Source organism: Leucopleurus acutus (assembly GCF_964270905.1).
Source record: "Leucopleurus acutus genome assembly, chromosome: 5".
Lineage (NCBI taxonomy): Eukaryota > Metazoa > Chordata > Mammalia > Artiodactyla > Delphinidae > Leucopleurus > Leucopleurus acutus.
This window is the reverse complement of record NC_139147.1, coordinates 122258727-122285682: the sequence shown is the minus strand read 5'-3', so window position 1 is coordinate 122285682 and position 26956 is coordinate 122258727. Positions and strand designations below refer to the sequence as shown.

The window sequence follows — 26956 nt, the reverse complement described above, 5'->3', positions numbered from 1 at the left end:
CTGATTCTATAAAAATTTTTCTTGAATTTTCTAATTTTTCATAATACTTTCTGACATCTCCTTATTTCAAACCACCAATCATTTCTTACCTTGACTATTTCAATAATCTTTTAGCTGGTCTTCCAGTCTGCAATCCATTCTCTTTATAAGCAGCCCAGAGCAGTCCTCTGAAACATAAACTAGATCATGGCAGTCCCCTGCTTAAGCACTTAGTGATTTTTGCAGTGCTTTTAGAATAAAATCCAATCTCCTTACCGTGGCCCATAAGAACCAGTGACCCGGCCTGCCTCTTTGATTTCATTTTGTGGCGTGCTTCCTCTTCGTATGCTTGCTGGCCTTCTCTCACTTCTTCAAATGTGACATTACTCTTCCAGCTCAGAGATGTACATTTGCCTTTCCTTTTGCCTGGAATGCCGTTATGCCCATTCTTCTTCTAACTGGTTCATTCTTGTCCTTTAAGTTTCAACTTAAATATCACTTACTCTAAAATAGGGTACCCTGTTCTTTTTCTTCCATAGCACTTGCCACTATTTCTAATTATTATTATTTTTGATTTATTGATTGATATCTCTTTCTTCAGGTAGACTCTGTGCTCCATGAGTGCAGGGGCCATGTTTGTCTTATTCACCTCATGCCTCCAGCATCTGGCACTTAATAGGCACTAAATAAATTTTAAAACAATTAAATGATGAAAGGTAACACTGTCTTCTTAAAGGATGAAGAGAAAGTAGCTTGCCTAGAAAAAGTGAGGGTTTTTTTTTTTCCCCAGAAGGAAAGAATAGTATAGGCAAAAATATGGAGGCAAGAAACCGCATGGTGTTGTGTGTGTGTGTATAATTAAAAGCAGTTTGATGTTGCCTAATATATGAACCTTGAGTCAAAGATTGGTCAGAAATTGGTAAATAGGCTGGAGCTAGATCTTAAGAGCCGCTTATGTACCATCTGACCTTATAAAACTTACATGAGCTTATGGAACTATTGGAAGATGGTAGACAATAGAGTATGGACAAATTTGCATTTTAGAAAGATCAGATTTGTGACAGCAGTAAGCATAGAAAGGTGAATTTGAAGGGTGTTAGGGTGATCCAAGTCAGAGGTGATGGCTTCTGTGCCAGAGCAACAGTTGCAGATGTGAGAAAAGAGGCCAGATGAAGTAATATTTAAAGAGTAGAATCACTGAAACTTACTGATTGATTAGATATAGAAAGTGAGGAGGAAGGAGAATTTAAGTGTGGCTGTAGATTTCTAGATTGTGTTGCTTGGTGGTGGTGGTATACACAATGAAGAGAAAATACGGGAAGAGAAGCTGCTTTAATAAGAGATGGTAATGAGTTGAGTTTTAGCTGCTCTTGAACATCTAGGTAGGGATTTCCATCAGGCATTTAGATATAAAAATCTTTAACTCTGTGGTGAGATCTCATATAGAAATGTATGGTTGATGGTAGTTGTGGCCATAAGAATAGATGTGATAGAAGTAGGCTTAAGGGAGGTTATGTAGCATAAAGAGAGCAGTTGACTGAGAGCAAATCCAGCAGTAGACGTAGAAAAACGTGAGGAAAACATGAAGGAGACAGATAGGTGACATGAGGGAAGTTAGGAGAGTGAGGGTCAAGGAAACCAAGAGAGAAGAGCGTTTCAAGGAGAGAGTGATCAGGAATATTGCATGCAGCTAAGAAGTCCAGTGAGAGGAGCCCTGAAAAATATGGATAGCATTTGACACTCAGGGGACCTTAATGAGGAGACTGTCCATAGAATGACAAATGCAGAAAAAACTGGGTTTCAGTAGGGTGAGGAGTGAGTGGGGAGGTCAAGAAATTTGGAGAGAAAAACAGAAAAATTAGATAGGTACAGAGTGACTTGAAGTCCAGGCAGTGATCTTTGTATTAGAGAAACAGGCTGAGGGAAAGAACCTGAGGAGAGAAACTTGAGACAAATTGAATATATATGGTTGTTGTTACTATATGGAAATTTAAAAAATTGTTTTGTATCCTGTAACCTTCTTACATTCACTTATTAGTTCTACTAGCTTTTTAAAAATAGATTCCATTGAATTTGTATATAGACAATTGTGTCCTCTATGAGTAGAGTTTTACTTCTTCCTTTTCAGTCTGGATACCTTTTATTTCTGCTTCTTACCTTATTGTACTGGCCAGAACCTCCAGTACGATGTTGAATAGAAGTTGTGAGAGCAGACATCCTTGTCTTATTCCTTATCTTAGGGGGAAAACCTTCAGTTTTTTTACCAGTAAGTACAATGTTAGCCGTCCTTCTTCAGGTTGAGAAAGTTCCCTTTTGTTCCTAGTTTGCTGAGAATTTTTATCAGGGATGGATGTTCAAACGATCTTATGCTTTTTTTATTTTCATCTGTTAATATGGTGAATCTTCTTGATTGATTTTTGTATGTTAAGCCAGCGTCCACTTGGTCATGTTGTGTTAATATTGTCATGTATTGCTGGCTTTGATTTGCTGAAATTTTGTTAAGGATTTTTGCATCTCTGTTCATGAAGGATATTGGTCTGTACTTTTCTTTTCTTGTAATGTCTTTGTCTGGTTTTGGAATCAGGATATTAATGGTCTCTTTGAATGAATTGGGAAGTATTTTCTCCTCTTCGATTTTCTGAGTTTCTATAGAATTGATGTAATTTATTTTTTATATGATTAATATATGAATTCACAAGTGAAGCCATCTGGGCCTGGAATGTTTTTGTTTTGTTTTTTGTTGGAAAGGTTTTTAACCAGGAATTCAATTTCTTTAATAGATACATAATTATTCAAAAAAAAATTTTTTTTCAGTAATTTTGGTAGTTTGTATCTTTCAGGGAATTTGACCATTTAATCTGAGTTGTACAATTCTTTGTATAAAGTTGTTCAGTTATTCCTTTTTATCCCTTTAATATGTGTAGACTTCATGGTGATATCCTAATGTTGGTAATTTGTGTCTTCACTCTTTTTGTCCTTATCAGTGTAGCTAGAGGTTTATCAATTTTAATGACCTTCTTAAAGAAATGGCTTTTGATTTTATTGTTTTTATATATTTTCTGTTTTCTCTTTTATTGATTTTCACGTTTATTATTTCTATTTATTTTGGGTTTAACTTGCTCTTCTTTTTAAAGTTTCTTTTGATTGAAGCTGAGGTCAGTGATTGGAAATCTTTCTTTCCTTAGTGCTATCCATTTTCACCTAAGTACTACTTTAGCTGGATCCCACAAATTTTGATACACTGAGTTTTCATTTTCATTCATTTAAAAATACTTTATAATTTTTCTTTTATTTTTTGACCCATGGGATTATTTAGAGGTAAGTTAATTTTGTTTCCAAATATTTGAGGATTTTCCAGATACCTTTTTGTTGCTGATTTCTCATTTAATTCCACTGTTGTCAACATATTTTGTATGATCCGAATACTTTAAAGTTTACCAAAACTTATTTTTTGTCCCCAAAATATAGTTTATATTGGTACATGTTTTGTGTGCATTTGAAGAGTGTTTTCTGCTTTTGGTAGATACACTGTTTTTTATAAATGTTAAGTATGTTAGGTTGGTTGACAGTATTGTTTAAACTTTCATTCTTAAGTGCTTTATTGGGTGTTGAAATCGCCAACTATTTGTGGATTTGTCAGTTTCTCCCTGCAGTTCTATCAGTTTTTGCTTCATTTGTTTTACAGCTATAATAGGAACTTAACATTTAGGATTTTTATGTCTGCTTGATAAATTGAACTCATTATTATAAAATAACCCTCTTTATTCTAATATTGGTAATATTCTTTGTTGCAAAATCTGCTTTGATATTAATATAGCCACTCTGGCTGCCTGGCTGGCTGGTTTACTTGCCTTCTTCCTTTTTTTCATGTTTCTTAATTTAATATTACAAGATTTTAAATCTAACTTTGATTTTATACTGGTATCTCTTTCCTCTAACATTGAAAATCTTAATCCCTAACTTTACATAAATACTTAACATAATTATTTATTTACATTATCTTCGAAGATATAGACAATAGATTCAAAATAATAATACCAGTATTACCACTGATAATTAGGTTACTGAATGAAGTTTTAGAGGTCTTACTGCTGTTTGTTCTAAGAATATAGAATATATCACTAAGGATATAGAATCAAAGACTGCTCTAGTCCTTTGAACTAATTCCCTTTTTATTTTTAGTGGTTTCTCAGGTTTGTTTTTGTTTACTTTTTAAGGGTTATTTCTTAAGTTTAATCTCACTTTTGAAATGTAAAAGTTGTCTATGTTGCCAAACTCAAAACTATATAAAGGTATCTTCGAACAAGTCCATTCCCAGTCCTCTACCCTACTAATTCCTATATTTAAAAGTTTTGGCCTTTCTTTCCAGTATTTTTACAAGTATGAGCAAATAAATATATGCACATGTATAAATAAAAATTAGAATATATTCATGTTTTTCATTCCATTCTTACACAGAGTATAGAGTTCTGTAACTTCCTCTTTTTTCAGTTAAGAATATATCCTGAAGATCACTCCATATCAGAGTAATTAGGGAATAGGGATTTACCTCATTCTTTTTGACAACTACATAGAATTCCATCCTATAGATACTATAATTCATTCAGCTAGACCCTTGCTAATGGACATTTGGTTTGTCATTACCCATTAAATCAGCTTTCTTTTAATTAGTATTAGTATGGTTTATAGGTTTATATTTTTCCACTTTCTTTACTTTTAACTTAATTTTATCTTATATTTAAAGGAGTCTTAAAGTCAGTGTATAATTTTTTTTGTCCAATCTGAAAATCTCTCCTTTTTAATTGGCATGCTTAGGCCATTTACAGAACTATGTGATGTGTCTGTTACTCTGTCTTCATGTTTACTAATCTTTTCTTCTGCCGTATCTAATCTTCTGTTAATGCCACTCAGTGTGTTTTTCATGTCAAACCTTGTAGACTTTCAAAATTTAATGTCTTCTGTGTCTCTACCAAACATATGAAATATAGTTATAATAACTTTTTTTTATGTCCTTGTCTACTAATTCTATCAACTGTGTCATTTCTGGATCTGTTACTATTGATTTGTTTTTCTTTTTGATCATGTGTTGTATTTTCTTGATTCTTTGTGTTCTTGGTTATTTTCTATTGGATGCTAGATATTGTGAAGTTGCTGGATATTTTTGTATTCCTATGAATATACTTGAAGACTTAGTTACTTGGAAATAGTTTGGTTCATTTGTGGTTTGCTTATAAGCTTTGTTAGATGGAACAAGAGTGGCCTTTAGTCTGGGGCTAATATTTTCCCACTACTGAGGCAGCACCCATAATTACCAGCTTTTTACTGTGGCCCGTGGGATCTCTTGCTAGTCATTTGTGGGCTTCTGGAATTGTTCCCTCTGCTCTTTTCTAATGGTTCTTTCCCCAGCCTCAGATAGTTGCCTCACATGTATATGTTTATCAGCACTCAGCTGGAGACTCCGGGTATGGGTGGGTCGGGGGGCCAGTTCTTTTGTAGCTCTCTGGAGGTTTCTTTCTTTCTGTGCAGCTTTCTTTCCTCCAGTACTCTGCCCTGGGAACTCTAGTCACTTTGGCCTTCCCCAGCTGACAGCCCTTTCTTTCTTCTCAGGGAGACCATCTAACAGTAGGCTAGGACAGTTAGAGGGCTCACTTTGTTTATTCCCCCCATCAGAGATCACTGTCCTGAGCTGCTGATACTACCCTTTTTTTTTTTTTTTTAAGTGTTTGAGGTGGGAGGATAAATCTGTTCCCTGTTACTCCCTGTACTATGTACTCCTGTATGTAGAAGTTAATATTTGTCTTTTAGTTTAAAAAAAAAAAAATCCAAGGAAAACAATCAGATCATTCTGTATTATAAACAAGTTTGGACTAAACTTATTTTCCTTTGTAATTCCTAAAAAATGTGTCAATATCAAATACATTATGTGTCACATATAAATAAAATACAAGATAATTTAGCATACTAAGGTTATTTTAACATTCGTTTTCTGCTTATCCATGGTTTATGAGGTGAAATTGCTTGATTTACCAACTAGAAGAATAGTTGTATCCTAGGTAATTAGGAAAATTATTTCATAACGTATGTAGCAAATAAAATAATATGTATTTAATACTACTACTTGTGTGTTAGAATACCCAATTTTTACACTTAGATTTAAAAATTAAGAGTACTTCTGATTTTTTTTTATAGACTCACACTTTTGGACTATGGGTATTGTTTTTTTGGTTTGTGGGTATTCTTACAGAAGTGTTTGTATACTGAACAGCATTTTTCTCTTTTTTTAAATAAATTTATTTATTTAATTTATTCATTATTTTTCGCTGCGTTGGGTCTTCATTGCTGTTCATGGGCTTTCTCTAGTTGCAGCGAGCGGGGGCTACTCTTCATTGCGGTGAGTGGGCTTCTCATTGCAGTGGCTTCTCTTGTTGAAGAGCATGGGCTCTAGGCGCGTGGGCTTCAGTAGTTGCAGCACGCAGGCTCAGTAGTTGTGGCCCACGGGCTTAGTTGCTCCGCGGCATGTGGGATCTTCCCGGACCAGGGCTCACACCCGTGTCCCCTGCATTGGCAGGCAGGTTCTTAACCACTGCGCCACCAGGGAAGTCCCCATTATTCTCATTTTTTTAAAATTTTATTTTAAAACATATATTTATTTGTTTGTTTGTTTGTTTTTGGCTGTGTTGTGTCTTTGTTGCTGCGCGTGGGCTTTCTCTAGTTGCGGTGAGTGGGGGCTACTCTTCGTTGCAGTGCACGGGCTTCTCATTGCGTTGGCTTCTCTTGTTGCGGAGCACGGGCTCTAGGTGCGCGGGCTTGAGCAGTTGTGGCACGTGGGCTTGAGTAGTTGTGGCACGCGGGCTCAGTAGTTGTGGTTCGTGGGCTCTAGAGCGCAGGCTCAGTAGTTGTGGCACACAGGCTTAGTTGCTCTGCGGCATCTTCCCGGACCAGGGCTCAATCCCGTGTCCCCGGCGCTGGCAGGCGGATTTTTAACCACTGTGCAACCAGGGAAGTCCTCTCAGTGTTTTTATACCTCATAAAATTGTAGTGAATTTTTATGATTAAGATTTTACATAATTAGTGTTTACATGAGATAAATTTGGTATTAGAAGGAAAGTAATACACTATATTCAGGCACAGTGGGACTGTAGGAGGACTTAAATTTTAGAAATGGGGTTAAGAAAGTAGAAGTTGAGTCTCGGTCCGCTTCTTACAAGTTGTATTACCTCTTTAGCCTTATTTTGTTACTTTCTCGCATAAGCTTTTTGAACCTTACTTTCTTCTTTAAAAATGCATGATGATACCCTTCTTAAAGGCAGTTGTGAGAGTTTGATGCATTTTGTGAAAATAAATAGTAAACTGCACATACTATATCAAAATGGGTATCATTTTGAGGTTTAGCCTGAGAAGTGTAAATTTCAAACAGTATGTACAGTGGGAAAATTTGACTGTACCCAGGCCTGACATCAATAATCAGAATTGTTATCTTGGACTGTACTGTCTTCGGTTAGTTTCAGAAATTTTTTAAATTTGATTTTTAATACCCAATTTAATAGAAATGAGTCATATTATCATTTCTTTCTTTACTCGGCAGCACACCATTTGCACCTCACCCACGTATATGATCTGTGGGTTGTGGAGAGAAGTTAGGATGTTGCTCAATAGCCCACATCTTTCAACAAAGAATACTTTTCACTAACACTCACGAGTTTCTTGTAGGCACTGGGAAATGCACACCCTTAGATGCTAAACTAAATTCGTGAACTCAATAAAGAGAAAATTTGAGGAGCAGGTCATTAAGTCAGATTCTGTGTTCTCTGTAAATACCAATGACTGTTGTCACAGAGTGGATGAGATGACCTTGGTTTTTATGGTCTAAAACTTTTTCTACAGAATGATGCAGGAGCTGTTACTGAGAGTCAGAATAAGAGGCTGCAGAACTGTATGTGGCTTGCCCTTTATTTATGAATCAGATTTTAAGTGGAAACCACAGTTGTTTCCTTGTTTCTCATTCATGCTTTAGCAGAGGATATGATGCCACAGATTTGACTTGGTTTGTAGTGTCTCCTTTAAGGTTCACACAGCTTTCTTTTCCTTTTTAGAAGCCACAGTAGTTTTAATGTTATTATCAAACCACAGCGTGTACCTTGTTGGATAGACCTTGTGTATATCCAAATATTATTTGGTAGTCTCAATACTGACTGTGGTGGTTTAGTCCTATTTGGAAATACAGCAAAAGTAAATAAATGCATATGTACATATGTTTGGGTAGGTGGTATATAGGCATACAACTTCAGACATGTGGAAAACAATTTTAACCCTTTGAATGTATTAATTCGTATTTAAAGATAATGTTTTAGGTTGTTTAACTTGAATATAAATGTTTTATGTTGTTTAACTTGAATATAATAACGTTAATTTTTCTTTATTCTTCCTTAGTGTCAAGGCATGCCATGGGTTGCCTCTCATAAATGGACAAAGCTGTGACCCTTATGCAACAGTTTCTCTTGTGGGCCCTTCTAGGTAATGCTTATTGAATTAGTATCAGATTTTTAAGTTTTAAAGTTTAACAATTACAAAATTAAAATTCTAAGAGAACTTGCTAAATAGCTATTTATGACACAAAGTAACGAATGCTTTGAAAGAAAAATCTTCAGTTCTATTATTCACTTGCAAACAACAACCAACTCCTATTTTTATAAAAGAAAATGAGTGCCATTTCAAATCTGCCAGACTCTTAGGCTATGGGGAGCAACCTGTGTTTTATAGTAGTTAAAATGTACTTTAAAACATAAACCTGACCTTCATTCATCATCAGCCTTCCTAGTTTCAAATGTCTTAGATCTTATTGCAGGTAGAATCCTGTTTTAATAAATGCTAGCTCAAAATAGCAAAGGAATTTCTATATTTTTATCTGGAAAACAACTCAGGACTAAAAATACCTTTTTTCTCATGGCATCTGTGCTGTACAGAGATAATTCCAAGCTGTAGACAAACTGCTGAAGTACCAGAACATGGTGAAGTGCACTGTATCATTGATGTTAATTACTTATGATAATTTATGGAAAATCTATCACACTTCGTAGTATTTTCTGTTTTATAATTTCATTATGGTTTCTTTCAGAGCCTGACTAGTCTGAAATTTGTCTACAACTTGAAGGTTTAGAGTCAGGAAACAAAGAGCATACTATTCCCTCTACACAAGCACATGTATATACACATAGACATGCACTTCTTCTTCCCAACCCCAAGCTATGTATTCTTATTTTTTAGAAAATCACCAGTAAGTCACTTTGAAAACCGTATTTGTCCCTATGTATGTAAAGCACCATGCCTGGTACTTATTGGGTTCTCAAACAATAGTATCCTATTATTATTATAGATGGTTTTATATTTAAAAATATAAACCTGACCTGTTTGCTAAAAACAGATACTCAATCCTATAACATTCATACTATCAGAGGGATTGAGTTTTGTGTGTTAAAAATGTTTAATCTAGTTGAGCTGTTTTTGGTTTTGGTTTTTGTTTATAATCAATACCTGATAGATCCTTTAGTGTAATTGCTTAGTAATGTACAGATAGAAATTATTTGGCTTGTGAATTTGTTTTAAAAAGTCACTGTTGGTTTTGATATTGTACTGTCATTTGGAGGATGTTACCATTGGCGGAGGCTGGGGAAAGGTTACATGGGACTTCCCTGTACATTTCTTTGCAACCTCCTCTCAATCTGTAATTATTTCAAAATTAAAAGTTTTTTTTAAAAAGCCACATTGTGGCTGAAGCCCAAGAAGTAAACTAAGAATGCTTTTCGTGTTCCTCTGGTAGTTTTCAGCATAGATAAAGGTACTCTGAATCTCATTGTCTTCCTTCTACCATTTATTTCGAGTTGCTTGTATAATCGAATGTGTTATTAAAAACCCCTGAAGTAAGCTTGGCAGTCAATCTAGTATAGCCATAGAATAATATAATCTTGGCATATATCAGATATACAAAATTTGTGTGTTCTTTGGTTTGAAGTTTTAGAGACACCTCAGTTTTTTTCCCCCAAGTAATATTTAAAGCTACTGCCTTCCCCGAGTCATCTTAACAGTTAAACAGAAAGAGGTCAGGCTCCCTGGTTGGAAATAGCATGTTTTATAATTGTGTACTATTAAGTTCTACAAGGTAAAACTCTACCACATTGGAACAGGAATGACCAAAAGAAGACAAAAGTAAAGAAGAAAACAAGCAATCCGCAGTTTAATGAAATCTTTCATTTTGAGGTAACATTTTGTTTTATTTAAATGTTAACATTGAATATTGAATGCTGATTTACTTCTTTTTTTCAAATTCTGGCCATAGTCATAATTTTATTAACTAATGCAACTAAGCATTTCTAAGCAGTAGAACCACAGTGTAACACAGTAGAGGCCCAGTGCATAAAACAAATAACGGCAGAGCTGTGATTGATTTGAGGATGGGGAAGTCTAGGACCACACCTACTCTTCAGTCATCCTCAATATCACAACCCCCTTCACACAGAACCCTACCTTATCCAGCCCCTGACCTAACATGCAGTGGCCCCAGGACTCTTCTGCAGAATATTATTTGAAAACCACTAGTTAAATAAGTACGATATCACTTGGTAGATCTGGGTTCTGGTCCCAGTTGAGTTTGAACAAATCGCTACATGGGAGACTCAAATTTCTTATCTTGTGAAAGGATAATTTTGTAAGAGAAAACAGTAGCATCCCTACCTAACTCAGCGTTTTTAGGAGGTTCAAATGTGAAAATGCTTCGAGACTATAAACTATTATATGATTAAGGCCTTATTATTAAGTTCTTTTTAGCTAAATCACTCTGTGGACACATGCTTATTTTCTTAGAGAACTTCAGCTGCCTTGAAGTTGCCCAAAATACAGTGCTTTGGAGTTCTCTACTGTGGAGCATTTGTTAAACAAATCCTTTTTCATATTATTAGAAACTATAGGAAAAAAACAAAAATAATCAAACTGTATTCTAAAAGATTGTGTTCTACCCATAGAATATGTTGCAGTTGAGATTACCATGTGGGGAAGATTTGAAAAAAAGAGTTACATTTTGTGCTTTTCCTTCTTTTTGTGTGTGTTTTTCCTGATGTTTCAAAGTGAAAAGAGCGAGGGCACATCTAGCCATGCCTGCTTACTGTACTTTAATAAGGGAACACAGTTGAAGAAATGCCAAGATTGAAGTAGGAGGAATTGTGGGGGGTGGAGGCAAGGAAGAAAGAAAACAAAAGAAAGTGCACCAGTGTGAGACGCCCCATTTCCCGGCTCAGGAGTTGCTCAGTTCAGTTGTTCTGTACTTACAAATGGCTGTTACATCTAGCCTAGAGAAAACCAAGAAGGGGCGACTTGCAGCAGCAAGCAGATGGTCCTTTGACAGTCAAGACCTGACCTCTTTGCTATATGCAGGCATACATATTAGGCCTTGAACCATTCATTCAAAGGGCCCTTTGTTGAGTTGATGATAAAGATAAAAGTCCAATCTCTGTGCTCTAGTGAGAGCAGGAGACCCAAAGCGTACATGTGTGTGCATACACTCAGCAGTAAAATGCAGTAGTAGATACTGGGTAGCTCTGCTCTAGGTGAGTTAAGCCAGAGGAAAGAGTATTAGAGAAGGAACATTTTGAGCAGAGACATAGAGACAGAAAAGCAGAAAGTTATGTCCAAAGAGTAGCAAGTAGTGATTTGACTAAAAGGGAATAATGGGAACTAAGCTTAAAAAGAGGAGAGTAGGACCAACTAATGAAAGGCCTTGAGAGCCAGGCTGAAGTGCTGTGTTAGCCATTGAATGTTTTTGAACCTGGAAGTAATGAGTAATGCACTGTTTTGGGAAGAATTAACCATGATCTGTGGGCCAGATGGCTGAGAGAGAGAACAGAGATCAAGAGACTGTTGTAGCTTAGGTGTTCTTTTAAAAAAGGAAAAAGCAGAAAGGAGGGGCTCTGATTCAAGAGAAGTAATATGGAAATGAGAGGAAGAGATGGATGAGAAAGAAACTGCAGATGGTGAGATAACAAATTGGTTATAGAAGAAGAGAGAAAATGAGGAGTCAAATGTTGTCTTCATGATTTCAAATCTGGAAAAATAGAAAAGTTAAGAAGGAAAACATAAGTGGTTCAGTTTGGGGCATAATGAGCTTGGACTCAGATATGTAAAATCCTCCCATAGGAAGTTCATGACTGTGATGGGTGACGGTTGTAGATAAAGAATCAGGAATTGCTTACAGCAAGTCAGGAAAGAAAGCCAAAGGAGTAGAGGTATACAATAAAGGAAAAAAGTGAAGAAGGTTAGTTCTGCCACGTATTATGTATTCGACTTTGAGTATGTCTCTTAATTTCTGTACTTCAGCTTCCTCATTTTCAAGATGAGGATAATAAATCTAGCCCTGCCTGCTTCAGGGCAGTGTTCTGATGAATAAAAGAGATAATGGATGTGAAAGCACTTTGTACAGCACTATGCAGTACGTATGTAGAGCAAAATAAAATATAAAACCCTGGAGAAAACCCATATTTATAGGTTCTGAGGAAGAAGTACCAGAGGAAGAAGCAAAGAGAGCAGAAGGTAGCCAGGATAGTGCTGGGTAAACTCAAAAGACCAGAGTAGCTCTGGGAAAAGGGAGTATGGTTGTATGGTCACTTGTCCAGATAAAGGGGTCAAGGAAGGTGAGAGCTAAGAATTTCATCATCAGACTTGATGATTAAGAGAGGGGTTTGGGGAGGGTGATCTGTGAGGAAGCCGGATTATAAGGAGTTACTGTAGTGAGTAACTAGTGAGTGGGTGGTGAGGAAGTGGAGGCTGTAAGGATGGGTAACAGTTTTGAGATATTTGTCTGTGAAAGGAAAGAGATAGGAAGACCATAATTTAAGGGGAGAATTTTTCTTAGACTTGAATGAGGTGAACAGTCTGGTCAAGAAAGCTGTAATTAAAATAGATCGAATGCTTGCTGCATGTTTACTGCGTGCTTATTACTGCATACTGTGTGGGGACAGAGCAGTCTTAGAAAAGAGGAGGATCATCTCATCGTCTTGTTTGGAAGAGGCTGAGAACACTCATCGAGTAAACAGGCCTGTGTGGGAACGGACACGTTCAGGTGTACAGTAGTTGAGGAAGTTCCTGCCAACGGCCTTGATGTTTTTGGTAAAAATGTGAGAAGGAAGTGTACGGGTGGCATTGGTATCTTGAGAAATGTGGGAAGGTCTTCAGACAGTTCCTAGCCTATGCAGCTTCCCTGAAATAGAACACTTTTACTCTGAGTCACCAAGAGATTACATATGAGCCAGAGAACCCAGTGTTGCCATAGATTGAGTTGATAAGGAAGGGTATGGAGGCAAGGTTGATTTTGATATTTTTTTTGCCACCTTATTCTTGCCACTCTGCTACTTCCATAGCTGTTTTTGTATTTATCTTTTGGGTAAAATATTACTTAGGCATTTTCCTCTGTTTATAATATCCACAGTCGAACATTTTAGGGATGATAGTTTTTTAAAGTTCATGTAAGAAAAAGATATTAAAAAATTTTTTTTACTAAAATATTTTGTTTATAGGTAACCAGATCCAGTAGTTACACCAGAAAGTCCCAGTTTCAGGTAGAAGAGGAGGACATTGAAAAGCTGGAAATTAGGTATGTGTCTTGGGGTTTTACAGAATTGCTATGTTCTGTGCTAAAAGAAAATCCTAAATTTAACTGTAAAAGGTGACTCAAGCTTAACAGAATTCTCTTTAGCAACTTAATCGATGAAACTCAGAGGAATGTGCATCTAATTTAAATCCAAATAATCTTTTCAAAATCCAATTTCTTTGTACTAATAGTTAAGGTGTATTTATTTTAAAAATAAAATGAGCTAATTTTCACCTATTTTATTATATTTTTAGTTTTTCCCAAATTTAATTGCTCCGTAAATTTCTAAATCATAGCATAATGAATGCAAAGAATATATAGAAAAGTAATTATATATTAGCCAATTTAGAAATAATTTTTTTATTCTTCTTAACATATCTGCTGTCTAACAGAAATTTCAGTGAGGTAAGAAGTCTTGTAAGATGATTCAACAGGTGCATGTGTTTGAAGTTTGTGCTATTTCCTAGGTCTTAAATATCTATGCTGTTTGGGAGGGGAAAGTTTTGTAAATGCATGTATAGGTGTGGTGTTAACAGTGTGTTCATCTAAAGGGTGTATTAATCACATGTTTGGAATGATCAGGTAATATATTTTTCTAAATCACCTATCTTTACATATTAACTGGTTTTAATTGAGAAAGAAACTGTAGTCTTGTGTTGGTTTCTTTTCTCAAAAGCAAAAAAGGAACTCTGTAGTCCTTATTTTTACAGGTTAAAATAAAGTGTAGACTTTGAAACTAAGAAACTTAAGTGCTTTCTTTTAGATTATTCAAGATAGTCACTTTCTATGCTTTTAAGTAAAAGCTACTGCAGTATTCTGCTTTTTTAGTTTAGATAGTGAGGTATAAGACAATGCTAACATCTCTTGTTTTTAAGCATGTAAAATTATGTCTGGTACTTTCGCCATAAGCATCTTTGCCGTAGGCATTTTTGCCGCAGACATTTTCGCCACATGACTAATTGGCCATAAGTCAGCTTTGCTGTGAAAAATAAAATAACTAGTTGACAGTTGGTTTCAACTGGTTGAAATGTGTTAGCATTTCTCCTGGTTATCGACGTTATTGATAGCTTCTTGAGCAGACAAGTGACGGTGATTTGCCCCAAGAGTTGGTTTCTTATTTGGAAACACACCACATTGGAGGAGAAAGAGGCTGAGGGCCTGAAAGGCACAGAGGCAAAGCCACATTTCGCATAGAACTTCGAAGCATCCATCAGCAGACATGTGACACTATGGCAAGAACAAACAAGAGTGTGGAGGCTTCAGTACAAAACTCAGAAACCAATATGCATCCTAGTGTCTGGAAACGCATACCTGTCTTAACGAAGGAAGAAATTTTAGGAAAAAAGTGCAATGCTGAATGAGGAGACAAATCAAGAAGCAAAAACAAAACCAACGTGTGAAATACTGTGAACGAAAGACTTGGAAGATAAGCGTTTAGGTACAGCCCACAAAATAGAGTCAGTATTTGCACAGCATTGCCATGAATTTACACACATTTTGAATGTGTTCAAATAAATTTTGTATTTTGCAATAAAGTCTTTTTAATTTTGTTGTTTATTTTTTATGTTTGTGTCTTTTTTAATGTCTCTCTTATTTTATTTTATCTTTTATCACAAAATTGCCTTTGACCAATTAGTTATGTGGAGAAAATGTTTGCGGCAAAAAGTGCTTGAGGCAAAGATGTCTGTGGCAAAGATGCTTATGGCAGAAGTACCCAGAACCGTAAATTAGTGCTGGAATACGAATCATAGTAATTTGAAGCTTTTTGGTCATGTGCGTTCTCTTACACATTGTTTGCAAAAAATAAAGCCAGTTTTTAAATTTTCAGGATCGACTTGTGGAACAATGGAAACCTGGTCCAAGATGTTTTCCTCGGTGAGATTAAGGTTCCTGTGAACGTGTTAAGAAATGATGCTTCTCATCAAGCCTGGTAAGAAGACAAACATTGTAGTGAACTACATAGTAGGTCATCCCCTTTCATGCACTGTATATGCAAATAAATGCTTACTTTGAGCATATTTTAAGTTTTTAATGGATAAGCCCAAAGTTATTAATATTAACTGATTTGGCCATTAATTTATTATTGCAGAAATATAAGTACAATTATATTAGTTTTATGACTTGTCCTCTGGTACTGAGATAAAAGAACTGAATTGCCTAGGAATATTTTCCTGTTCAAAAACTTAATCTTAACTCTAAAGAAAAAATATAAAACATTTCGAACATTACGTAAGAGTTGCCCATGTGAGAAGATGCTTGATCACAAATCAGCATCTGTAGTTCAGAAGCTTTATTAATGGGCATGGGAACTGTGGATGTTTGAAAGCAAAAGGTTTATTGTAGGGATTCAGCTGTTTACGGGATCTCACCAGTGATTTTCCTACCCCAAATCCCATTGAAATGCACCATGGATGGCTCTGATGTTATTTTCTAAATGCCTAGGATCTAGATGTTGTTGAGCTGATCCAGTTAACACACTTTTCAGGAGCTCTAGTGGCTCAATATTGGCTACAATATTACCTTTTTGTGACTTCTAATAGTGACATTAAACTCGTGTTAATGCTCGGACATTAAACTGATGTTAGTTTCCTTAGTAGAATCAGTGTGAAACTATTGTTTTTTTCTGTCTACAGCACTTAAAAGCGTGTATATCCTTTCCCTTCCAGTAGGTTGCCCAGTAGCCCTCATGCTAGACTTGGGTTTCAACTGAGTATAAACAGCATGCCTTTCTCATTTGCCTCTTAAGGCCCCCTTTTTAGGGCTCAGTTTCAGTTGCCTGGAAGAGGAGTTGAAACAGTGTTCAGATGTTTCTTACTGTGGACAGCAGTCTCATTTGCCTTTAGGATTTTGCTTCTCCTGAGTGTCATCAGGCATTCTTCACTTTGGACTCTGTTGTCCTTAAACAGTTCTCCCTAGTAGACTGATATTTCTTTCTTTCTTTCTTTCTATCTATCTATCTATCTATCTATCTATCTATCTATCTATCTATCCATCCATCCATCCATCCATCCGTCCGTCCTAAGTCTTAGTTGCAGCATACGGGATCTTTAATTGTGGCATGAAGAATCTTTTAGTTGTGGCATGCGGGATCTTTAGTTGCAACATGTGGGATCTAGTTCCCCTGACCAGGGATCGAACCCGGGTCCCCTGCATTGGGAGCACAGAGTCTTAGCCTCTGGACCACCAGGGAAGTCCCTAGACTGATATTTAGAGTGTCAAAAATTTTATTTTATTTTTACTTCTTGCTAATGCAGATCTAAGATTTATTAGTCTTTATGATAGCGTTTTATATGCTGTAATTTTCAAAATGTATCCATAGATGGAAACTTGGTCACTATGAAAAACTGATGAACATTTGAGGCTTGTCATTCACCTCTGCCAATCTTCTTCCACCTTCTATAAAATTAGCATACTGTTTAAAAAATATTTATTCATTTATTTATTTGGCTGCATAGGGTCTTAGTTGTGGCACGCAGGATCTTCGTTGCGGTGCGCGGGCTCTTCATTGCACTGCACAGGCTTCTCTCTAGTTGTGGTGTGTGGGCTCCAGAGCATGCGGGCTCAGTAGTTGCGGCACGTGGGCTCTCCAGTTGTGGTGCGTTGGCTTAGTTGCCCCGCTGCATGTGGGATCTTAGTTCCCCGACTAGGGATCGAACCCACATCCGCTGCATTGGAAGGTGGATTCTTAACCACTGGACCACCAGGGAAGTCCCTAGCATACATTTTTAAATGAAAATTTCTGAACTCAGTTCATTAAGTCTTTAAAATGATATGTATGCCATGCTACTTGGTACAAAATAAAATGTGAGTCATTGTGCCTCCCAAGGCCCCTCAAAGTGAACTTGAAATGTGCCATTATAGCCCTATTTTAAGTAAGAGGTCTCCAAATTTGGAGGCCCTCCAAATTTGGCAAAATTTGTAGAACTACCTAGGCAGGATGTAAGAACACTAACAAACAAATTAATTTTATTCCCATAGATTTTTTTTTTTTTTTGCTAATAATATTTTAAAAGTAACCTGCCTAAAAGTATGTATTAAAATTTATACAACATGAAATAGAAACATCTGCTAATTCATTTATACTTCTCTGCATGTAAGGAGATATAAAAATGTGAATGCAGTTTTCTTTTAAGTCAAATTAAATCTCAGCCTCCTTTGTCAATTGTAGAGCTGCAGCATCCCCTTGTGGGGTTGATGGTAACTACATGAAAACTCAGGAAAAGCTTTATTTACCTTCAGGATTTCAGGCATATTCTTTCTTTCTTTCTTTCTTTCTTTCTTTTAAATTAATTAATTTATTTATTTATTTTTGGCTGTGTTGGGTCTTCGTTTCTGCGCGAGCGCTTTCTCTAGTTGTGAGCAGGGGCCACTCTTCATCGCGGTGCGCAGGCCTCTCACTGTTGCGGCCTCTCTTGTTGCGGAGCACAGGCCCCAGACGTGCAGCCTCAATAGTTGTGGCTCACGGGCTCTAGAGCGCAGGCTCAGTAGTTGTGGCTCATGGGCCTACTTGCTCCGCGGCATGCGGGATCTTCCCAGACCACGGCTCGAACCCATGTCCCCTGCATTGGCAGACAGATTCTCAACCACTGCGCCACTGGGGAAGCCCAGGCATATTCTTTCTAATCTTAATATTCTAGCTCATTAGTGTTGATAATATCTAGTTTTAACTTTATCATATGTAGATCACAGAATTTGATTAGACTTTTTGAATAGGTAGTATACTCACATTGTTCACAGTTCAAAAGGTAAAAGTCTATCTCCTGCCCCTGTCCCCCAGCTAACCATTTTCCCTCTTCTGAGGCAGCCACTAGTTTGAGATTGTGGAAATATTTTATGTAAGTATAGGCAAACATGGATATATCCTTCTTTCCCATTCGTTACACAAATGTACACATTTAAAAAAAATTTTTATTTTATGTTGGAGTATAGTTGATTAACAATGTTGTGTTAGTTTCAGGTGTACAGCAAAGTGATTCAGTTATACATATACACGTATCTATTCTTTTTCAAACTCTTTTCCCATTTAGGTTATTACAGAATATTGAGCAGAGTTCCCTGTGCTATATAGTAGGTCCTTGTTGGTTATCTGTTTTAAATATAGCACTGTGTGTACTTGTCAATCCCAAACTCCCTAACACTCCCTCCCCCCCACCCTTCCCCCCTGGTAACCATAGGTTCATTCTCTAAGTCTGTGAGTCTGTTTCTGTTTTGTAAATGAGTTCATATGTGTCTTTTTTTTTTTAAGATTCTGCATATAAGCGATATTATATGATATTTGTCTTTCTCTGTCTGACTTAACTTCACTTAGTATGATAATCTCCAGGTCCATCTGTGTTGCTGCAAATGGCATTATTTCATTCTTTTTTAATGGCTGAGTACTATTCCATTGTATATATGTACCACATCTTCTTTATCCATTCATCTGTCAGTGGGCATTTAGGTTGCTTCCATGTCTTGACTGTTGTAAACAGTGCTGCAATGAACATTGGGGTGCACATATCCTTTTGAACCATGTTTTTTTCTCCGGATATATGCCCAGGAGTAGGATTGCTGGATCATCTGGTAGCTCTATTTTTAGTTTTTTAAGGAACCTCCATACTATTCTCCATAGTGGCTGTACCAGTTTACATTCCCACCAACAGTGTAGGAGGGTTCCCTTTTCTCCACCCTCTTCAGCATTTATTGTTTGTAGATTTTTTGATGATGGCCATTCTCACTGGTGTGAGGTGATAACTTGTAGTTTCGATTTGGATTTCTCTAAGAATTAGTGATGTTGAACATCCTTTCATGTGCCTCTTGGCCATCCATATGTCTTCTTTGGAGAAATGTCTGGTTAGGTCTTCTGCCCATTTTTTGATTGTGTTATTTTTTTTTGATATTGAGCTGCATGCGCTGTTTGTAAATTTCGGAGACTAATCCTTTGTCAGTCTCATCGTTTGCAAATACTTTCTCCCATTCTGTGGGTTGTCTTTTCATTTTGTTTATGGTTTCCTCTGCTATGCAAAAGTTTTTGAGTTTAATTAGGTCCTTAATGGACACATGCTGTATCATATTCTGTACCTTACTTTTTTTCACTTTCAATTTAGTAGAACTTCAGTAAGTATTTGCTGACTTTTTATAGTGGTTAAGAGTGTGGACTCCAGAACGAAATTGCCTTGGTTGAAATCCCGACTCTGTCATTAACTACCTGGGTGACTTTGGACAAGTTGTTCCACCTGCATGCCTTTGCTTTCTTTGGCTATCAAATGGGGATAGTACAAACAGTACCTGCCTCCCAAAGTTGTTAGAGGATGAATTGGTTTCATGTAAAGTAAGTTACAAGTGGGTATACCGTGGGTATAACTCAGGCTCTCATCATTATAGTTATTGCTGCTGTCATCGCCATTATTCCACATCAGTACATATAGAATTTCTGCATCTTTTTTTTTTTTTTTGGTACCAGTATCCCACTGTTTTGTAATGGTATAAATAAAGAGAACCTTAGTGATCATCTAGTTCAGTCTCATTTCACCAGTTACATCAGTATCAGAGAACTTAACATGTGCAAAGCCCTTGTGTGATTGTACACATTGGCACAGTAATTTCCTCCTAAATGATCCAAAATGAACATTAAGAAAATAGATGCAAACATCCTTTCATGTTACAATTTAAAATTTTGAAAGTAAGATTCAAGAAGTAAATAAAACACATGGTTGGAGTTTTTTTCAATATAAGCACTTTATACAAATTTAAAACTAGATTAATATTTACTTTAAGATGAGTTGGTTTTGTAGTTTGCTAATTTTGGCACCTATCTTTAATCTCCTATATTTAGTAAAAATCTGTTGATAATGATTATCTTTCGGGAACCAGAAATAACATTTAAGTATTAGTAAAGGTGCCTCTGAACACTTATTTTCCAGATTAGGCAGCATTATACACAAATAATTGTAGTTTTTGCCTGCCTACCTCAATTTTAATTATACAGACCTTGTTAAAATTTTTCAAATGCTGATTTTTCTTCTGTTAAGGGGCTGTCAAAACTGCTGACTCTTGAGAACATTAGGATTGCTTTTTTGTCTAACTATGAATGAAAAAAATACATGTGAGCAACTGAGTGCCACTTTCAGTTGATAACTTCTCTTTGTTTCCTGTTCCTTATTCTTTCAAACTGAAACACTTCATTCAAAAACTGAAGAAAATATACTTGAGGTTTTTTTTTTGTTTTTTTTTTTTTTGTATCCCTAGACCTCAGACACACCAGATATCCTCTACTTAACAAATCTTGAGGTTTTTCTTTTTAGCTCTAATTCATACAAGATTGCTTAATTCACCAGGGCTCCTTTAGATTGTTTAAATTGAGATTTTTGTAACAATGTTTTAAAATAATAAATTACATGTACATAATTATATAAATAATGACATTATGTATAGTTATTTTACATATATATGTTTTTTAACTTTTACTTGCATTTATTTTTTTGCAGCATTTATTCCTGGGCCATAAGTTTTTGTTTCTTCAGTTTCTTCTGGGATATCTTTTTCTTCTGGGCAACGTCTTCTGGTTTAGGAACAATCTGTTCTTTTTCTGTGAGGATTATCTCAGTGTGGCAGGGAGAGCTCATGTATGGGTTGATCCGACCATGAGCTCTGTAAGTCCTGTGCCGTATCTTGGGGGCTTTGTTCACCTGGATGTGCTCAATGACCAGAGAATCTACATCTAAGCCCTTAAGTTCAGTATTACTCTCTGCATTTTTGAGCATGTGCGGTAAAAATTCAGCACTCTTTTTGGGCCTCCGACCCTGTGTCCAGCCCCACTGTTTGGCCTGGGGCACACCCACCAACTCCACCATTGTAATGATGGAATGGCACACATTGCTTCTGTAAAGTGACATCCTTCAGATACTTGGTGGCTTTTCAGATATGCATACACTTAATGGCCTGGGCAGTTTCACGAATGTTCTCAAAGTGAACACGAAGATTTGAACCTCTTGATTTGCCTGATTTTTTGTGGTTTTCTGGGTCAAGTGAATAACAAACCATTTTTAGAGGTTACCTCAGGCCGTTTACCAGAAAAGCTATTTAATATATTTTAAGTGGTAACAGTTATATGTATATAAATGTTTTATAAATAACATTTACTGTGTACAAGGCACTATTCTAAGTGCTTTACTTACATAACCTCCTTAGGGATTAAATCAGTTAGATACTATTATTACCCCTTATTTAAGAGGTGAGGAAACAAGCACAGAGAGATTGAGCAGTTTTCCCAAGGTCATACAGCTGTGATTTGGACCAAACTCCTTGACTCCAAAGTTTTTGCTCTTAACCAATGTAAAATAATAAATTTGTACTTTGGCATAAATATTTTTGAATATGTTTAAAACTCAAAAATATTCTCTGTTTTAAGCTGTCAGCAAAGATTTGAGTGTCCCTTGCTTATAAAATATTATTAAAAAGAAAATTGAGTGAGCGGTCCCTTCTCATTTAAAAAAATGATCTTTTCAAGGAATGGGTAGGGCAATTTTGAAATTCTGTATTTTGTTCAAGTAGACATGGGTGAAGTATTTTGTCCATAGGAATTTCTTATCCTGCCAAAGAAACCTAAGGAGACAGGTTTAAAAAGAGTGGCAGGAGCAAGCCCTTCTGGAGTTCCTGAGCATACTAGAACAGTGTATGCATAAAAACGAATAACTGGCATAACACTGCCCTAATCCCTCTGCAAAGAATGTGCCATGTTAGGACTATAGACCTATTTTGCGGGTATTTTGTAGTTTTATGAGAGTACCAGAGGGATAAAGCATATTCCTTCCCCCAGTAATTCGGAGATAAGGGAATTAGAGATGCCCTCTGAGTATAATTTCTATAGAACAAACCAAAACAGAGTCTGTAACCTGACTAGAGTATGAGGACACTGTTTAGGATGGATAGGCACAGTCCCTGGGAGGCTGGGTTTTAACTGTAACACAAGTAATTTTATCCTTCCATATATGGAAAACATGAGTTAAAATAGAAGGGGCAGAATAAAAATGTATCCCAAAGAGGCCAACATGGGTGGCTGCTGCCCATTCAAGCACAGTCAAGCGGTAAGGGGATTCTGTTCTAGAAGTATTGTTCTTTCCTTGGCAAAATTGTCTTAGCTGAGAGATTCTTAAGATTTCCTTAGATCTCTGTGTTGTGTCTCTGTACTCACCACAGCACCTTCTGCTAAATAATTTGGCTTTCCACATAGCTTACCAATAGATAAAAAATGTATTGATCAAACATAAACAATTGTATTAACAGGTTAAAAAAGGTATTAGTTGAAGTAGGAGATGTAGATGAAACACTATGGGAAATAGTGATAATTGTTGAAGCCAAGTGATAAGTGCATGGGGGTGATGGTGAGGGTGTTGCTTACTAATATTATCACTCTTCTCCCTACTTTTGTGAATTAACATTTCCATAATAAAATGTATTAGTCACAAAAAAGTGTGGGTCTCTTTGCCATTTGACTGTTGTACAGTCTTTCCTCGGTATCCATGGGGGATTACTTCCAGGAACCGTGAAGTTCAAACCCATGTTGTTCAAGGGTCAACAGTATTTCTTTTCATAAATTTAGTAATTGGCCTTCTGTTTTAAATATATTAGTCTCTGTGCTCAATCATTGCAATTCAGGTTCACTTTGAGATGTGCTGTTAAAACTAGGTATCTGAGTCTGCAAAGCTACAGAACATACACTGCATTGTTGAAAATTGACCAAAGTGATGCCCACGTCAGGATGCTTGGGGATCAGCCAGCTAGACTTCCCTTAGAGGCACTTCAGAGTCATTTTTGCTAATAGGCTTATTTCCAATTATTTCCATAGGCAAATTCTTTAAATCATTATTTCTCAAATCAGAGACTAGAAGTTCTGAAGGTTGGTCTTCTGAGACAAGAATTCCTGTTTTGTGGGTAGTGATATAATTTCTGTATAATTTCTTCTCCTTACATTACCGTTCCTTCATCTTTTAAATTTTTCTTGGTTAATTCTCTAGTTCTCTTTTATATCTTTATCATATCTTTCTGAAAGCTAGAATTCTATTAAAACCCCCTCTCTTCTATTTTTAAACAAGTTAGTCTGTTAGGGGAAGACATCAAAAGTAAATATCAAAACTACTGACTCCTTTATAAAAAGCATTCTAGCTAATGAGTGAAGGAGGGATGATAGAATCATAGTTATCATTTTGCAACCTGTGCAGATTAATGACTCTCAGCAGTGGCCATCAGTGATTGCTAATATCACAAAAAGAGAAAACAGTCAGACATTAGTGCCTCTTGGTGGGACTACACAACACTCTAAATGAAATGTTCTTGCCAGAATATGAAATCTGAATCTAACCAGCCCCTAGATCTATCTACAATACTACAGGAAATACAGAGGAGACAAAAGAACATGTTAAATGACATCATGGAGATAGAGTTAACACAGTCCCAAGTCTGGAAAATTGTATAGATAAATTACCTGATTTCTTAGTGGTTAGAGGGTATCTATAGGTTAAAAGAAACTTAAACTATCAACCAATTACAATCTATAAAACTTGGATTTGAATAGAACGTAGAAAACTGTTTAAGTTTGGGAGAATTTGCATACTGACTGGATAGCAATGATTTTTAAAAGTTTATATATATATTTATAGTTATATATACTTAAATATTTATAGATGAAATTATAAAACACCTGGAAATTGTTTTAAAATAATGCAGGAGTGGGATGGGAGGAGTGAGTAGAGAGACGGCTAAAACAAGAATAACCTTGAGTTGATAATTATTGAAGTTAGGTGATGGTACATGGGAGTTCAGTATGCTACTCTTTTTACTTTTGTATGTATTTTTAAATTTCCATGACAGAAAGTCTTTAAAAATAACTTAGATTTCTGGTTTTGGTCCTACAAACTTCTCTTGATGTTTAAACACTTCTCTTTTCTTGGAATATTTAAAGCTGCCTCTATTTTTTACATATATATTTTTTGCCTTTTACTTACCTGGGAAAATTCATGTAAATCTGATTTTTGCAAATAAAAACATTTTCAATATATTTGTACTGTTAATTCTTTAATAATATAAAAATTATTTATAAACCTTCAATCACTAACTTTTAAAAAATAAGTTCAAATTTTTACAATGTAGGATTTACTTTAAAATGAGATCACTTATACCTTCTTGTAGTATGTGTCTTATCTATTTCAACCAAATGTGTCTTTCTTAACTTTAGTTGGTAAAGAGTTATTTTTGATAATATGTTGGATTTTGTGTTTCATTTTTTATTATTTTTTTCCTAACCTGCAAGCTAATCAGACTCTTATTCAGTCCTTTTGAGATCTTGATTTTTGTATTATCTGTACTTTTTTTTCCTGGATTAAAATCTATTTTTAGCTTTCTAGTTCAATAGACAGCCACTATTAAGCCTCTGAAAATTAATACTGTGCTATTTAATGAATTATCCTAACATTATATATTAAGTTGACTTTTTAGATTTAGTTTTTTGATAGCTTAGCTGTTTGTTTACCTCACCAACTTTGAGGAACATTACCATTGCATAGAATTGATTCTATTTTTACTTTAGGTACTTGCTACAACCAAGAGACAATGGAAACAAGTCATCTAAAACTGATGACCTGGGATCCCTTCGATTAAATATATGTTATACAGAAGACTATGTGCTTCCTTCAGAGTACTATGGTCCTTTGAAAACTTTGCTGCTAAAATCACCAGATGTTCAGGTACTTTAAAAATCTTGTGTGTTAATATGGAAAGGCTAGAATAATTCTGTAAATTATGAGGAAAAGATTTCAGAGTATCAAGTTTTATTAAAACTATATATACGTGTGTGTGTGTGTGTGTGTGTGTGTGTGTGTATATATACACACACACACACACACTCTGTATGTATGTGTATATATATATATAAAAATATATATATATATTCTGAACCAGAGTACTGTATACCAATATCTGCTCCAAATTTCATCTCTGATAAAAATCTAGAAAATTAAATATTATTCTGTACAACAGTTATCATTAATGAACATATTTGAATTACTTTTTAAAGGCTAATGATTGAATATTTAATCATGCTTCTTTGATTTTGTGCTTGTTTTCTACCTTTCTATATTCTAGCCGATATCTGCCTCATCTGCTTACATTTTGGGTGAAATATGTCGAGATAAAAATGATGCTGTTTTGCCCCTTGTACGACTACTGCTCCACCATGATAAACTTGTTCCTTTTGCCACTGCAGTAGCTGAATTAGACTTGAAAGATACACAGTAAGAGTTATATTTTATTAAATGTTAATTATGTGCTGTTGAAATTGGACCTTAATTTGCCAAATTGTTTTTGTAATCTCAGTTCTTTTGTATTGACCAGCCTCTTTCTGTATAGAGGTCTTAAAAGAACTGCTTAGCAAGTAATAAAAGGCAGTTCTTTAAGTTAGCAAGCAGTATCCACCAACAGTAAAGTTAACAATTAAAAGATTTTTTTCACTCATTGTTAAAATTTCCTGTTACTAATCTTTGCTTCTTTATTGTAATGAGTCACATGTCACAAATAAAACACCAGGACAGAAGGGTTTTTTCCTCCTTATCCATTATGTAGCACCCTTATATGCCCATGTGTGACATTAAAAGCAATCAGATGGCTTCCTGTTCCTGTCATAGTCTAACACTTGTTTTAGACACACACTACTTTTGTAGTTCAAATATAGGTTACTTTTTTTTGCTAACTTATTTTTGGTAAGTTTGAAAATCCTAATTGTAGCAGGTTGGTAAAAATTACTAAAATTGTATATATGACCAAAGTCAAATACCTCATTATTGATTTTACAGCCTTTGTTTATTACACTTGGTTTCACCTTATTTCTATTTGTATTTCAGAGATGCAAACACAATTTTTAGAGGAAATTCCTTGGCTACCCGATGTCTGGATGAGATGATGAAAATAGTGGGAAGGCACTACCTGAAAGTAACATTAAAACCTATTCTAGATGAGGTACAGAATATAACCTCTGATACTAATAGTTTGTCCTTATTATAGCATCTCTTTCATCAAGTTATCTACTGATGGGGATGATATATCCATTCACACATTACTGAAAGAACACAGGTGAACACTTTAGAAGTAAAATAAATGATTTACTTTTCCATCAATGGATTTTTACTTGAAGGGCACATTGTAGTATACTCTACATAATTATTTCTTTGTTATAGGGTTTATTTTAGCTGGAGTTTCAAATATATGAGAAATGTTTTTTGATACAGTTCTTTACGCATCTTGTATACATTATCTCTGGATGGGGAGGTTAAACTTTGTTACAGTTTTAATTTTTATAATTGTATGATCAGAAAA

At 35.6% G+C, this 26956-nt stretch overlaps 1 protein-coding gene and 1 pseudogene across 4 annotated transcripts in view; one reads left to right on the top strand and one right to left on the bottom strand.

Annotated features, from left to right (window-relative positions):
• Positions 1-26956, top strand: part of RASA2 (RAS p21 protein activator 2) — a 117244-nt gene that overhangs the window by 55149 nt on the left and 35139 nt on the right. For all 3 annotated transcript variants that reach the window (XM_082840244.1, XM_082840243.1, XM_082840245.1), the window contains exons 6-12: positions 8410-8493; positions 10161-10233; positions 13539-13615; positions 15441-15542; positions 25176-25332; positions 25730-25878; positions 26485-26599. In XM_082840244.1, coding sequence (XP_082696370.1) covers positions 8410-8493; positions 10161-10233; positions 13539-13615; positions 15441-15542; positions 25176-25332; positions 25730-25878; positions 26485-26599 — 757 coding nt within the window. The remainder of the gene's footprint in view (positions 1-8409; positions 8494-10160; positions 10234-13538; positions 13616-15440; positions 15543-25175; positions 25333-25729; positions 25879-26484; positions 26600-26956) is intronic.
• Positions 21082-21634, bottom strand: LOC309962408 (large ribosomal subunit protein uL22-like; annotated as a pseudogene). Its single transcript has one exon. The product of its transcript is annotated as a large ribosomal subunit protein uL22-like (transcript).